Source organism: Manacus candei, unplaced genomic scaffold (assembly GCF_025592945.1).
Source record: "Manacus candei isolate 608988 ecotype Guabito, Panama unplaced genomic scaffold, ASM2559294v1 h1tg000083l, whole genome shotgun sequence".
Classification (NCBI taxonomy): domain Eukaryota; kingdom Metazoa; phylum Chordata; class Aves; order Passeriformes; family Pipridae; genus Manacus; species Manacus candei.
In genome coordinates, this window is record NW_026138131.1 from 128,539 (window position 1) to 145,123 (window position 16,585).

The window sequence follows — 16,585 nt, forward strand, 5'->3', positions numbered from 1 at the left end:
ATAATGGTACCTTTGCAACCATGGTAATAATAGGTGATGCAGCTGTGTCACATGATGTGTTCTTAACAGATGTCTTTCTGAAGTTGTGGAATTAGATTAAATATCTAATAATCCACTAACCTTTCATTTGTATTTCACACAATTAAAAATTCTCATTTGTACATCATTTAATTCATGAAGTGCCATAAATATCAAATACCACCCGTAATTTTCTCTTTTTTTTTTTTTTTTTTTTTTTTGTTGTACTTTACTCCAGGCCTTTGTGCAAGAACATACTGTTTGCCAGCATTCAAGACATTTTACATGTTTAGCTTAGCTTCTGGAGCCATGTTCTTGCAAGGGATTTGTTTTATTCCACTGAACAGTATACAAGGAGCTGGCAAGAAATTTTGGAAGGTTAAGAATATCTTGAGCAGGTACACCAAAGCTCTAACACTTAAGGTGAAGTTAAAAGGAAGTAATAATTATGGATCAGTAGAGGTTGCATTGTTACCTTGGCTGGGTTGTGTACCCAAATTAGCCAGATTTAAGATAGCACACAGATCTGTGCTACAGCTTTACCTTCCAGCTGAATGTATTGATAACTTCTCTAGAGAAAGCTTGGGTTCTAATGACTCAAAAACCACAACATTTTTATTTTCCTGGGTAATGAGGCAAAATAAAGGAAAAGTACTTTCTCCTTTCTGAAGGAGAAAAACATAAGAAATCTTGGTTGCAGTACTGTGATTCCTCTTGAGCAGTGTCCCTGAAGATCTGACCACCAACACAAGAGAACCCTCCCTCAATGCATCTCAACGTTAATTATCCATTTAATTTCATTCAGAAGTGACAGTAAGAGCACTGAAATAAAAATAATACAGTAATAGCAACTTTTTAAAGATGCAAGTGAAGTACTAAACTTTTATTATAAGCAAGTCAATACTTAATAAACTTTCAGAATATCTTTCTAGGTTTATCACAAATGTATCTCCAATGTGTCATTCTTTTAAAAATAATCAATTAATTGTATTTAGAAAATAAAATATATGGAAAGTTTTCTCTTTTTTTAGGGTTTGGGTCAAAATGCAGTTTAGAATAGATTTGGATTGCAAAGGTGTTGCTGCTAATTTCTAAATTCTCCCTATTCTAGTCCTCTAGAAAGTCTTCTCATAAGAAATTCAAATGACAAACTATTGTAAAAAACATAAATACTGAAAAGGATGTACACTGAAACAGAAGAATGAAACTAAGGACTGGTTGAGATTGTTCCCTTCATTTCCTAAGAAACATGTCCACAAGAAAAATAATGGGAAGTAAATTATGACTTTCCCAAAACAAGTGTTTTAGAAAAAACGGAATAATCTTTATATTTCTTGATAACCATTAATTATCTAAAAATTATGGTTCTGTACACATTCACTATTTGGTTTTGCTTATTTTTAAAATTTCTTAGTTCAAGTTTTTGAGACAAGCATTGTCATTTAGTCATTACCTGAAGCTGCTCTTCCAGTGCAGCAGTAGCTCTGTCTCCACTATTCTCATCCACCACCACTACCATATGGGTTAGAGAATTCACCTTGACTTGTTCCTGTTCCAGATCTTCTTGAAATGCCTATAATTGAAGGATATGTGTTAGAAAATGTGCTCCAAAGTAAGAAAACACTGCATATTAAAACCCAAATGTGCATTTTTAACTTCCAATTGTTAACCACTCTTTTACATTACTGGGTTCTGTGTTGTGTAAATAAAACTTGAAAGAACCCTTAATACCACTCCCCTGAAAAAAGCCCGAGGTATCCAGGTCTGTATCTTGCCTGACACTTTTTAGGTGTCTCTAGCTTCAAATCAACAAAAGAATGTGGGAAATTAAGCTCCTGGATTATAGCCTGAATACTTCAGCTGAGTGCATCCTAGGAATTAGTACATATATAGTGTGATAGTTACAGTCTGAAAAATAACATGGCTAACTACATTTGCCTTGTCATAATAGAAATCTTGGCTGTATTTCAAACTATGTTAAATTTCACCATGTCATTGTTTTCTGCTGCCCTTTCAAGTAGAGTAGCTCACTTAGGTATGAAAAGTAAGCCCTTGCTGAAGATAAGATCATGCATTCTCAACCTCTTTGGTAAAACATCTTACTTTTATGTGAACGTTAAAAATTAAAAAAAAAAAATGTGGTTATAAGCAATAGGAAAGAAATTCACAGGCTATTTTGTTTTTAAGGTGTACATTTCTTGCCACATATTTCAGAGTTAATTCCTTCATGGGCATAGCCTTTGAGGCAATATAAGAATCCTCCTTTTTCTGACTTTCATGCCTGTGATTACCATTTGCTTCAGAAAGCTAGATTATAAAACAATTCTCAAGGACTGTGAAGCACTCATAATTGTTAGAGTCATCCCTGGAATTTAGACTTCTCAACATTTTATGACCCAGCACTTGATCAAGGAAGAGCACTAATGGATCAGAGCGTATAACACAGCTCGCTTCCCCCAGGTTTAATCCCCTGTTTAAGCCATACAACAATAAATACATTGCTCTGCAAGCCTACAGCAAGGGACAAGGTGACTTTTATTTCCTGGTTAGTCAGTATCTGACAGATGGTATCCCAGAAGAAAATCAGAGTTAGCAACGCTCTGCAAGCGCAGGAGTGGATGGCACTTTGGAAGTGGGAGTCTCACACACATCGTGAAAGACTTGAGAAGTCATGGAACAGATGAACCAGAAAGGTGAGTCATTACCTAATCCTCAGACAGATTCAATTTACCCTGAGGTAAAGGACTTTTTATAACCCAAGTGTCTATTTTTACCATGAAATTAATTGGTGAAAATTGTTTGTATTCAGGATCTTGTCGAAACAGGAATTTACAAAGGGCAATCCCAAGGCTAGAGCACACTCTGTTCAAATAATTTAAACTGAAATTTCTAACAAGTTCTTCTGAGCTTGTCAGAGAGAAAGCAAATTTTCAGGGACTTTAAAAGTAGGATAGACATAAATGTTGATTCATGGAGATAGCAACAACAGAAACTCATAAAACTCCACACTTCTTTTAATTCCTATCTATCAGATAACAACTTACACAACTCCAACTTCATGTAGTTGAAAGTGAATAAAAATATCTACCTAGGTCATCCAAGTACCCAAAGACAAATCCACTCCTATTTGAACACTTAGGAAGTATCTCATTTTACATTTTCAATTAATTTGAAGTACTAAAAATCCTAGCATTAAAAAACGTAGATGTTTCTGGAAATTTAATGAAATTTTAAAATCTATTAACTATAAGTTGTATAATAATAATTTGGAATAATAAATCAGTTCAATTTAAAGCACACTTTTTCTTAATTAACACATTTCCAATATAATATTCGATTTAGTTCAATAGTCCTCAGACTTTTATTGAAAAGTAGCTTTCTCCCTTTATAGAATTATAAGGAAGGGATAGTTGCAACAGGAGAAAAAATACATAAAATACTACTGCAAAAAAACAATAGTTCTTTACTGAAATGTTTAACTACAATTCCAAAACATATTGACTACGACAGACTTCTTTCTCACCAGAACTCTGTGCCTCGCTAATGACATAAAATCTTCTAGAGTTCACCACTAATACAGCCCATTCAGAAAATTTTCAGTACTGTCAAAATATTAAGCTCACATATTTCTGAACTAAGCAGCATGCTGAAAAGTGAGAAAGAATGTTGTGTTCTTTGTCTGGTCTGACTGTTGGGTACCATTCCCAATACACATTACTAAATGATTAACAGAGTGAAAAGTAGCTACTAATGAACAGGTAAAGAGGGGAAGTCAAAATTATAAAGGTAAAGAGGAAACAGAGTCAAGATAACAACAAACCAAACCTGTCACCTTTGCTGAAGTCTGTTTCAATTGAAACCATCATTGCCTTTTACATCTTCTAACTTTTGGGTCCTCCTATTAATTTGCAAAACATTGTTTCTGGTACATCCAGAGACAGGTGAGAGTCAGAGGAAATATGAAGGGCATTGGGTTTTGCTTTTCTGTTTGCTTATTTAGTAATGAAGCAATATCTGTGTTACTAAAATTCCATTGTTTTAACCCTTGTTATAGGAGGTAGGTTTGCTGTATATAACATACAATAAAATTATATGAACTTTCTCACAATAATTGAAAGAATGGAAAACACCTTGTTCTTTGACTTCTGAATAAGACAAACAGTAAATAAATACAAATGTAATTAAAATTAAACACAAACATTTTCTTTCCAGCACACTAGCTAAATTGTCTCTTGCACAGAAAAAAAGATTTGAAAAGTAATACACATAAATAAATAATGCTGACTAACTCAACACACCAAAAATGAAGAACTAGTATGTGGAAGAGAGATTTATGAACGTTTGCGCTCAGAATCTTCAAATACAAGCTAAACACACATTTTTCTCATTATTAGAAAGAAGCAGCATAAAGAGATTGCATAAATAAAAGGATTACATTTTATGTTAATATTCAAGCATAAAATGCATAGAAATAAAGTTATTCAAGTCTTAGTACTCATGTATTCAAAATCCTTCACATTTCTTTCCCTAATTACCATTTCATAATTACCTGATGTCTTTTTTAAAAAGAAAATTTAATATCAGAATATGTGCTTAGCTAGCAAACCCACGTACTGAAATACTTTGTCTCCTCACAGGGCAACGACAGATAGCACAAATAGCAGCAGGAGCTGTAGAATTTGTATTCTTCTTCAGTAGCACTCCTTAATCAGAATGCAAAGAAATCATCTTTAACACACTGGTGGATCATGAAGTCTTGCAGTATTTGACCTCTTTGTAAAAGAACTGTAAAAGCTGATTTCAGTTTGAATTGTTTTTCAGATGATCTGCCCTCTAAAACCTGGACTAGCACTGACACAGGTCATGAAGCATCAGGTGTTAAAATCTCTGAAGATACTATGGAAACGAACTGCTTCGAGCCACTGGTGTAGAAACATTAACAGGTTATCACATCAAATCTCCATGACCTCACAAATCATCTCTGTTCCTTATTTTTCTGTGTTTCCTTATCATCACCATGTACTATGGATACATACCTTAATTTATTTTAGAATTTAAATTAATATGAAGCAGGAAAATTTAATGCAGTAAATGAAACCAAGTTATTACACACGATATAGTCTCTTTCTTTTCAGATCTCAATTTTTCCAATTAAAAAATTACCCTCATGGAAAGTAGAAAAAAATTGGCCAAATTCTCTCTTACATTCCATTTATGAGTTTGTTATTTTCCATTAATCAAATACATTACTAAAAAGTATTTTCTACAGTTAGAAAGCAGTGCTGTACAAATACATATTCAGAGTCCCAGGAGTGCTAACAAGATTATGCAGTCTGAGCACTGCATAATCATTATTGCAACATACAAAGGGAAAAAATAACATGCAAAAAGAAGACAACACAGGTATTAAAAAATGTGATATATTCTTATTGTACCACATAATAAAAGGATGTTACAGTTGCCTCACATATTCTAGTATATTGTCTATATGTTTAAAGGAAGTAATTTTTTTTTATATCAGAATAAAACTCAGAGTTGTGATAAAATAACTCTACGAAAGCTTGTAACTGTAGAGAACAATAAATATTAAACCAAGATTCCATATTACTTTGTTATGCTCTAATGGCAAGAGTAGAGGTTTTAAAATGTCAAAAAATGAATTTGTTTTTTATGCCCTTGGAAGCACACCATAACATACCTTATGCTCTTCTACTTGATGCTTTAGGTCCTCTAGATCTGGACCTAGGGGCTCCAAATCGATTTTCTTTGTCCTTTCTTCTGTTTTTGTCAGCCAGTCAGCTAACTGGGCCAGCTGCTGATTCTGCAGATCCATTAGAACTTTATGTAAACTTTAAAACAAAGAAATTATAATTACAATTTATACGTTAAGAAAACAACACGAAGAAACATCTGCCCTGTATATCAACTCATTTTCACAAGGCTACACTTGAAGGCAGAATAAAAATATACACTTTCAAAGAGGAACAGGCTCCCAAGGGAAGTGGTCAAAGCACCAAGCCTGTCTGAGTTCCAGAAATGTATGGACAATGCTCTCAGACACATGGGGTGTCCTGTGCAGGACCAGGAGCTGGACTTTATGATAATGATGGGTTCCCTTCGAACTGAGCATATTCTGTGATTCCATGAAAGAGGTAACTGAAAGTTTGTTGGAAAAGTTTTGATTTCGACAAACAGTTTTGAAGCTTTTTTTTTTAGACTCTGAATACTGCATACAATATTCTGTCTCTTAAGTTTTGTCATCCAGTTGCATTTCTATTAGAGCTGTAGTTGAAAATTTCTGCTACCTGTTTTTTTAAAGCTTGTGTTACCTACTATGAGTATTTCGAAAACTCTCAGACAGCTGGCCTTACCACGTTTTCCCTAATTTAGGATAGTAAACAGAAAAAACCAGTAAGTTTTCAGTTATTCAGTGGAGAAAGCTCTGAAGAATTAAACAGGAAATACTTCAGTTTTGCCTAATCAAAGTATTTTGATAGATCCAGAATGATCTGACCAGAAATCCATCACAAATCCTTTCCTTATACTTGCTTCTTTAGAAATTCCCCAAACTTTCCTAAATGAAATCTTTACCTCTTTAGAAGCATTTTTAAATTATTGTGTAAACCATGGAATTACAACAGCATTTTGTATTATCCATCTTTCACATAAGATACAACTTTTAATTTAGATTTGACAGACAAAAGTCACTGTCCTCAATCATACTGAGGTTGGTAAAACCATTATATGTTATAGTATCAGGCTATATGTTATAGGATATGTTGTAGTATATTTTACAGTATGTAGTGTCACTGTATGTTATACTCTGTCAGGCTTAGTGCTGTGACCACTTCCCTGTGGAGCCTGTTCCAGTGCCCAACCACCCTCTGGGTGAAAAACCTCTTTCTAATATCCAACCTAAACCTTCCCTGACACATCTTCAGGCCATTCCCTCAGGTCCTGTCACTGGTCATCACAGAGAAGGGATCAGTGTCTTCCCCTCCTCTTCCCCTCACAAGGAAGGTTTAACTGCAATGAGGTCTCCCCTCAGTCTCCTCCAGACTGAACAGACCAAGTGACTCCAGCTGCTCCTCATACTTTCAAATGTAGACTGGTGGATACAGAAAAGTGTGTTTGTTTGCAGACAAACACCAAGATGAACCAACTTCATGGAAATAAAGTCTTGCAAACAAATTTAAATTTTTTATAAGGTTTGTTTTGTAATAAGGTTTTAGTTACACCTGTTTCTGGTCCCAAATGGCAGCATCAGGTGTTAAATCTGGATCTCTGTGAAGCTATGTTACTTTCTAGAGAAAATAACATTTTTTAAAGTCTCCAGTTAACAACTCTTGGAAGCAAAGGACCAAAGCAAACAAATCACAGGAAAAACTAACTTTAAGCAGAAACTGGAACTTCAACAGAACTCGAGAAGAAAAAAAAAAAAAGGTAACATGAAATGGGAAGGGCTGAATTAATCCAAATCTCTAAACAGGAGATATCAAACAGTAATGTTTTTCTGTATTATCTCTGTTGTTTTTTTTTTCCTAAGAACATAATGTCATGGATCTTTGTGATGTACTATAATTTCAGGGTGTTTTTTAACTGGAAATCATGTGTTAATTATAGATCAAAATGACCAGAAGACTCATATGATGTCTTTTCCACTCTAATCTCTCTATTTCTTTATAGATAAAGTATAGAAAGATGATACCCTGCTTTAATATAGCCCATGGTTCACAAGGAATTTGTGATCTCACATCTCAGTCCTTCAGTTTGAAGTATTTTATTGTCTTACTTGATGTTCTAAAGTAAGCTATTATAAGCAAAAAGTACAGTGCTTCATCCTAGACATATACTCTTAGCAATAAATTAAATAAACAGTACAGAAAATCTGTTAAAGAGAATTTAAGAAAACCAAGATATGAGGAAATAATTATTATATGATTAATGATCTTATTCTGAAGCAAGAAGCATAAACTTGAAAATTAAATAATCACATTTTATTCTTAAGCAAAAGAATGTTTCTCTTTTCTCACCATTCTGCAGGTACTTCCTGGTTTTCAAATTACTTTTATAAACATCTGATAGAAGTTTTAATACTTATATACCCCAGGAGATTATCTAAACCTCTGTTTATGGTATGGTTCTCACAAGTTTCAAATAAAAAAATACTACTTCATTGAATTGAATGTGTTTTAAAAGTTGTAGAATTCTCTATAAAGCCATAAATTGCACTGTTTCCCCCTCCAGTGGTATACTTATCATTCTGAGATGCTTTACTTTAGAAAATTCTATTTGGGGACTGCCAGGAGCAAGAAATTAAAAAAAAAAAAAACAACAAAAAAACCACCAGAAACCAGGCTATTTTCCTTCAGCATTGCTATAAGAGTCAAATACTTTCAATAAACAGTCAATACGTGGGAAATCCAATTTGGGCTGCTTTTACAGAAAGGCATTGCTATGCTACGAACTTCCTCAGACATTCTGACCTACTAAATCACTTTTCCTAAGATGCTTTCATTTTTATAGTACCCTTTATCAGAATATCTTTCTCCTCTCCCCTGTCGATTGTTTGCTTTTGTTTTCCCTGTGCTGTAAAGTGTGGTACCTTTTGTTACAGTTCTTATTAACATTACAAGAGGTCAGACAGCCTCATCCTCACAAAAACCATTTCTTTGGATAAACATGTCACTGTTGCCTTAGGGACCACATTATAGCAATGTGCTCAGAAGATTGTGCCTTAAACTGAAGCAGAAGATGGATCCTGAGAGTTTAAATTATGTATAATAACCTAGAAATATATTATATTGTGACATCTTATAGCTGGTGCTTGAATCACAGGGGTTTGACCAATAGGTCAAAATTAGCTATATCAAGCAATGTCACTCCTGAGGAATTTTCTCTTGCCCTTAGCCAAATTTCATTCAATTTATCACAGATTTTTTTCTATAAGAAATTAAATAGTAGCATCACACTCTCTGTGAAGCCCATATCATTTTATGTCTTCTACCAAATTCATATTGCTCAAATATGACAAAAGATACTTGACCATTCAATTCCCTAAGCAATGTTCTACAGCTGAATCTAGGAGATAAGTTGAACAACTGGTGTTAAAGGACATTTTAGCTGTGTAGAGTGTGTAGGCATAGTACCACTCATAGAGGTGAGGTTGCTACTAGCATGTGTTGACTTAAATGAAAATAAATATGGCAAATAAAACCTCCCTACAGTAAAGTATCATAGATTTTTCTTTCCAAGAAAATAACAGAGCTAGAATAAATTAGGTTGAAACATCTGAAACTCTTTATTGTCAAAGAAAGATGAAATGCAGAAAACAATCTCACTACTCAGTAGCAAGCTGAAAAGAAAACCAATGTTTGGAATTACCAAGAACATACTGCAAAAAAGAGAGTAATGTCATGCAATTATTGAAAATCATAGTTTGCTTTTTAATACTGTGGACAAATTCCTCAACTTCAAAAAGGTAGGGTAGAACTGGAGAAAGCTCAAAGAGGAGCAAGATGAATAACCAAATATATTCAATATATATTTATGAAGAGAGTAAGAAAATATATACTGTTGACTCTCAGTTCTAATAGAGTTACTTGAGGGAATCACTTAAGCTACCAGTGACAAATAAACTAAAATAAGCCATTCCTCAAAAAAGTAGCACTTATTGGGTAAGAAGCTTTTGGAATTCACTGCCAAAGGATGTCATGAATGCTAACAGATTCAAGAGGATATTGAATAAATAGATGAAAGAAAAAAAAAATAAAATTCATAGTACATTACCAAATATGCAAAACTGCTTCCACCTCAATGTTACCCTCAGCTGAAAACAACTGGAGGCCAGAGTAGTTCCACAGAGAACTTCATAACATAACACATTTGTATTAGGTCAGACCAATGACACACAGCCCAGTATTTGTTCTCCAGAGCAGTAGGCCCATGCAGACAAATATCTCATCTCCATGGATGAAATGGAAAAAGGAGATGATAAGATGCTGTTTCAGGAGATCATGTATCTCCCCTAAACCTTTTGTTAGACTCATAGAATCATTAAGTGTGGAAATCAAAGTCCAACAGTCAGCGTTAGCACCATCCTATGTTCACCATTAAACCATATTCTCAAGTGCCATATCCACACATTTTTTGAGTATTTTAAGGGCTGGTAACTCTACCAGGACCCTGGGTGGTCTGTTCCAATGCTTTACAACCCTTCTTATAAAAAAAAAATAAAATTCCTCATATCTAATCTAAACCTCCCCTGGTACAACTTGAGGTCTTTTCTTGCTCTGTTACTGTCAGGATGCTGGACTAGACCATTGGTCTCACTGCTAGAGATATTTAGCTGTTATTAAAATCACATTTGCAAAAAGGGCCACTTTCCAGCTGTTTTAAAGAAATAGAAGAGTTTCTCACATAGTACATGTTCATTGGGATTTTCTAAGAGAAAAATTAAGACTTCAGCAGAGAGATTTTAAAAAAATCTACCTAGCTTAAAGTTCCTAAAAGACCACCAAGGATCTCAGATTCTTTTGGGTTTTGTTTTTTGGTTTTTTTTTTTTTCACCGCTGCATTAATCTGGTTTTATTGGAGAGAACAGCCATAGTCTTCAACAATTAATACTACTTGGCTATAAAGAAACTCCTAATGACACTTAATTAATTTTAAAATTTCCACTGCATTTGATTTAATATGTCAGTTGGTAAACTTCACACTGACCCCCTTACAGAAAGGCCAGTAGGTATATACAAAATTCCTCATGACAAAGGAAGACCCAGTCACATGAGTTTGACACAGAGTTATCCTGTCAGACAGATATTAAGAGTATAAACATAAAATGGAAAATACAAAAAAAAAAAAAAAAAGAGAAAGGCTGAGAAGAATAAATGTGAAAAATCAGGTAACAGTTATTTTCTTAAGATAAGGAAGGAAACTCACACATAAATCACCTTCCATAACTTTCCTGGAATCTCTGTATCCTGCAAACCAAATTACTTCACTGTGACACAATCACAGTGTCACAGTGCACATAAACTCTTATGAAGTTTCTTATACTAGATGGTACTATATAAATAAAAATTTCTAAATAAGATGTAATAATATTAAAAATGCTCCAAAGACTAATGTGACTATTTAACATATTATTTTTCTACATTTACCTGTATTTCAACTTCAAGCTGTAGGACTTGCCATTTTTTGAATAGTATAATTTGTACTCAGATAAAACCATGACAACATTTCCAGAAAAGCTAAGCTCCCATTTACTCTTTTTATGGGATCATGTTTTACAGGGCTTAAAGATTTCTTTCCTTTTTCCTTTTGTATTCTTCTAAAGATTCTCTTCTTTGTAGCTAGGTACAATGTGTGATACAATATTTGTTGAAACAATTGGAAAAATGTGAGGAAGTTTATATACATTTTGGTTGAAGTGTCATTGGGTTTCAAGGCTCAAAAACCATGCAGGCTTCAAAGTCACTGCACATCAAGTTTCAGATTAAAACAGATAAAAGATGGAGTTTTTTTCACAGTGAACTGAAGGAAAAATCCCAACTGTTAGTCAAGTTCAGGATTGTTTCAGTCTAAGTCAATATATATTATTTTATCTGACATATTACTTACTTGCTTTGTTTTTCCATACTTGCTACCCTGAGACTTTCCCATCGAGAATTAAGTAGATTCATTTGTTCTTGGATTTCATTCTCTTCATCATCTGAAAGTTTTCCCGTTGTTAGAAGTTGACTTCCAACTTGCAAAACATTACCAACACGTCCTTGATGAGCTGTTAACTCCATCATAAAACCCTGACAATAAAAAAAAAATATATATATATCTACTTTTAAGTTGAATTCTTTGGAAGGAAAGAACAGAATTCCATCATTTTGCGAGTGTGATTTTTAACTTTGCTTTTATTTTTTTCAAACCTAACCCAAACCTTGTAACATGAACCAGAAATAAACATTTTCACTTTCTTCATAGAGCAAAAAGTAGCCTGGAGGCTGAAGGGTGACCTTATTGATCTCTGTAACTGCTGAAAAAAGGTTGTAATGAGGTGGGTGTAGTAACAAAAGATAGGATGAGAGGGAATGTCCTCCAGTTGCACCAGGGGAGGTTTACACTGGATATTAGGGAAAAAAGGTCTCCACTGAATGTTGTCAAGCATTGGAACAGGCTGCCCAGGGAAGTGGTTGAGTCACCATCCCTGGACGTGTACATGCAGCCCTTAGGGACATGGATTAGTGGTGGACTTGGCAGTGTTAGATTAACAGTTGGACTTGATGATATTAAGGGTCTTTTCCAACCTAAATAATTCTGTGATTCTAGGGCACAGTCTCCAGTATGATGTTTAAATTCTCCAGATCAAAATAAAAAACAAAACAAAAAACCAAAGCCAAAGAAACAAAAAACCCCAAACAAAACAAAAACCAAACCAATCAAAAAAAAACCAACCAAACAAAAACCCACAACAAAACCAACCAACCAACCAACCAAAACACACCAAAAAAAAAGAAAGGAAAAAGGAATAAAATAAACTAGACATATTTTTGGTTTGTGTTTTTGACCTTAATACGGGATAAGAGCATATAAGCGACTACTGAAAGATTAGTATAAACACTTACCTCATGTGTGTGAAACTGTTCTTTAACAACTTCTACATCACTGGATATATCTCCTTGTGCTTGTAATGCATCTTCAGCAGAGAGAAGCCACGTGAGTACTTCTTCTAAAGCAGTTTGGTAGTTTTCAAGATCCATTTCAGATCCCATCCGCGTGGTGCTAAATGTCTTTTGTTCAACAGTTTCTGAAAACTGATCAAAACCAAAATTTTAAGTGCAATGAAAATGGCATCTGGTCAGACAGTTCTACAAAGGAAAAAATGGAACATCATTGTTTTCTATAAAAACTTCACCTGTTTATAAAACAAGCAAAGAAAATGATGTGGCTAATGTATGGAAGTACTTAGTAGTATAAAATCAGTTTATTGACCAAGATCAATTAAGATGGAGCAAAATAAAAAAAACATATTAAATTCATTATTATAAATCACATATTTTACGCTGGAATTCAAAATTCCTACCGAGCATTCCAAATAGTAAATAATTGTACCTGTAGAGCGCAGTTATACATGTCTTTCATTAAATATTCTGCTTTTTCATTTCTACTTTACTATTTCTTATTTAACTATTTTCTCTTGGAAATGAGAGATATTTATTTTCTACAGCAGCTAGTAAAATAAAAAGCAGCAAGTTACATGCTGACATTGCAGAATGGAAAACATGATATTTAAAAAAAACAAATGCAACAAACCTTTACACTACATGCAATGCCGTGTTTGAGCAATCCACAGACACACATTTTGTGAAAACCATTCCAGGAGGTTGGAAAAGCTCAGAAACTCATGTGAAATCATAACTTTTTAAAACCAAGCAGAAGTGCATTACTGTTGATTTCTCTTTTCCACAAAGATCACCCTTATATTCATTCCTTAGAAGCCAGGTGACTGTTATAAGCACAGAACTCACATTTCTGTTCTACTGCTTCAAGTCAAGAGAAATCAACAAGTATTTATTGATTAGTATAATAGTAGAAGATGAGAACAGAATAGAAGTAAGAAATACATGTTTGCTACAGAAGATACCATCTGATAATTTTTTCAAAAAGTTCTGAACAAGTTCAGCTACATTGTTAGAAAATTATTTTAAAAATAAACTCTTTATATAAAAATATACTTATACTTTTATAAAAATGATACTAAGGCACTTAATGCTTTTATAGTTGTCAGAAATTGTCTCTACTGACAACCTTGTTCCAGTAAAACACTCAAAGCAGCTTCCAAAGCCTTTCATTGCAGTTTAGAACTGAAAGTCAAAGTTTATCTCTAGAACCATAAGCAAGAAGCATAACGGATGTAATCTAATCATGTAAAATAAAATTTTCAATCTTCCTTTTTACGACAACTTCATTCTGAATTGTATAGCTACCTAAAACACCAGTCATAAATTTGTCAGCACTTAACATGTGAAAAACGATGTTCAGTAACTGAATCCTCCTCAGAAAAGCAGGTTTCAAAATCTGATGAACTTTATAGTTTGATTTTTTGCTTTTTTGTTAAAAGAATGTACTATCTTACAGAAATATAAACAATGAAGCACAGAAAACGGTTGCCATATATTCCCACTGCACAAATGAGTATTTGAATTGTAACTCTAGATTTTAAATTTTATAAAATGTAGTAAGAAATTACACCCAACCACATCACATTTCTGCAGCAAGACAATTTTTTGCAGTATACAGTCCACTGTGAAAAGGGATAATTTGATCCCGATTTTCACATGTAATTTTTTTTTTCTTTTTATAACAATACTTTTTATAACAATACAAAAAAAATTGTCCTAACAGTTGAGTGAGACTACGGATATCGTGTTTGTAGAGATCTGTGGTTATCTATGTTATCATTTTTTTTGAAAGTTCTTCATCTAAAAAACATTCTTTCTCTAGATTGGACATAGAATACTGCCTTATTCTTAGGAAAAAAAGCTGCCTAAGTATGCATACTTAGGCATACTTCATTCTTGAATCAACAGCTATTCTTAATAAAGTATTTAATGATTATGCAACACAAACTTGATTGGGTGCAGTCAAAGCAAAACATTTACTGACTAATTTACTGAATAAAAACCTGAATAAGAACACATGGTGGTGGTACATCCCTCTCTCCTCCTTGGTCTCCACTACGATCTCAGAAATGCTCCTGGGCCTTGGCCTTGAGCTTATCAGAAACATTATCTGCTTCCAGGAACGTACGTTGACTAACGAGCTTCTGTCTTTTTAAACCAACAGCCTTAGAGACTTACTTTGTTCCACTCAGGTTGTTTCCTGAAAAACAACCTGAGTGGAACATTTGTATTATTGAACTTTTAAAGAAAGGTACTGACCCTAATTGTGGCCAGGATGGAAAATTACTATGACTAAAGCCAATTCTCTTGTGACCCTATAAGCAGCATTCCTAAGTCCCTGGCTCTCCCAGACCACAGCGGGGTGTGGCCAACAATTTCCCTCTGAGTGGGACCTCTCAGAGCCACAGAACTCTCAAGTTTGCTATACTTGGAGGACCACAGATGAACACCAATTGAAATGACATGAAAAATTCAGATGTTTGATGAACACTGCATCCCATCTAGCTAGGAATTAGCCAGGAAGTCATCCTGCAGACTGTTTTGGAAAACGGTCAGCCATTTTTGCATGTAACACAATTCTGGTTGTTCTTAGGGACTGATGTAGAAGGAAAAAATGCTTTGGACCCATAAGTTGTCCACTAGACTATCTTTTTTCCTTTGCTCTTGCACATGGAAGAATTATATCTAGGTGAAAAGATGGGAGTTTTAATTTCTACACACTTCACCACCTTCTGCTGGGGTGTGGGGGCTGAAAGACCCCAAGGACTCTGAAGATTTAATTTGAAGTATAAAAAGTGAAAATAAAAATCCTTTGACCTTCAGAAGACTGGAGAAAATGAAGTGTTCCTGGCAGCTGTATGAATTCACAGAATTTAAACTATGATCTCGTAGCTCCTTCAAGGTAAGCAAGTGAGGGGACATAGTGTTCCTCACCTGCTATTGCATTATGTTCCTAAAGGGAGGAGAAGGATTAGTTGTGTGTTAGTAAATTCTCCAAGAAGCTTCCTTTTAATTCATAGAGACTGTTTCTGAGTTTTAGAAATTCGTTGGGCAGTTTTAGAAAGTAGTTTTACAGTAAAGATTTAGGGTTTGTTCCAGCACTCTTATTTATGTTATATATTTCCTTCATTAAGAAACTGCCTGTCCCACTGAAAGATAAAGAATGTGGCTCTAGACATTTAGAGCTTTTAAACTGAGAGGCATAAAATTTTAAAGAAACATTTTTTGGTAAAGGCAAATTTAAGTTCAGAATATGTTTCTCATTTTGAAAACGCCCTTTGTGGGATTACAGCCTCAGAAAATAGCACACATAATTCACTCCCTAAATATGCCTCTTATCATGTAAGAATGACACCACTGCTTATTCTTTCAGTTCCCCCAAGCTTCTCATTACAAAATCCTATTTTATGTGTCTTTGTATTTCAAAATTATAACTGCTAAAACGTTAAATGATAAAATAATCTTTTCAATAATCAAGACTATGTTTCCTCAACAGATGACTTCAGACAGAATAGTTCCGTCATTTCTGGTAATAAAACTCGTAAGATAAATTGGTCAGGCTGCTTGTTATTATAATCATAACTATTTCCTTGCTCTAAATGAGGCAAGCACTTTCTTTTTATTAAGTATTTAAAAAATGCCTCTGTGAATGAATCTTAGGTTAAGAAGACTTTTTTTTTACCTTTCATCTGAAAATCCACACAGGTTTTGCCTGAAAAAAATGCAGGTTTTGCTTGCTCAGTTGAGACAAGTTAGATTTTTAGTACCTGATTTTCTCGGTGGTTACATTTGTACTGCATATGTTTCCACCTGGAGGAACTGACCTGTCCTTGCAACTGCAGTTTTGAGATGCAGCAAATTATTAGGTCATTAAAAATCAATGGAGCTTA

The 16,585-nt window shown here is 34.1% G+C and overlaps 1 protein-coding gene across 4 annotated transcripts in view; it reads right to left on the minus strand.

Annotated features, from left to right (window-relative positions):
* LOC127481902 (dystrophin) overlaps positions 1 to 16,585 on the minus strand; it is a 481,077-nt gene that overhangs the window by 122,699 nt on the left and 341,793 nt on the right. For all 4 annotated transcript variants that reach the window (XM_051811717.1, XM_051811718.1, XM_051811719.1 and 1 more), the window contains 4 exons: positions 12,639 to 12,827; positions 11,641 to 11,822; positions 5,717 to 5,867; positions 1,472 to 1,591 (listed from right to left, as the gene is read on the minus strand). In XM_051811717.1, coding sequence (XP_051667677.1) covers positions 1,472 to 1,591; positions 5,717 to 5,867; positions 11,641 to 11,822; positions 12,639 to 12,827 — 642 coding nt within the window. The remainder of the gene's footprint in view (positions 1 to 1,471; positions 1,592 to 5,716; positions 5,868 to 11,640; positions 11,823 to 12,638; positions 12,828 to 16,585) is intronic.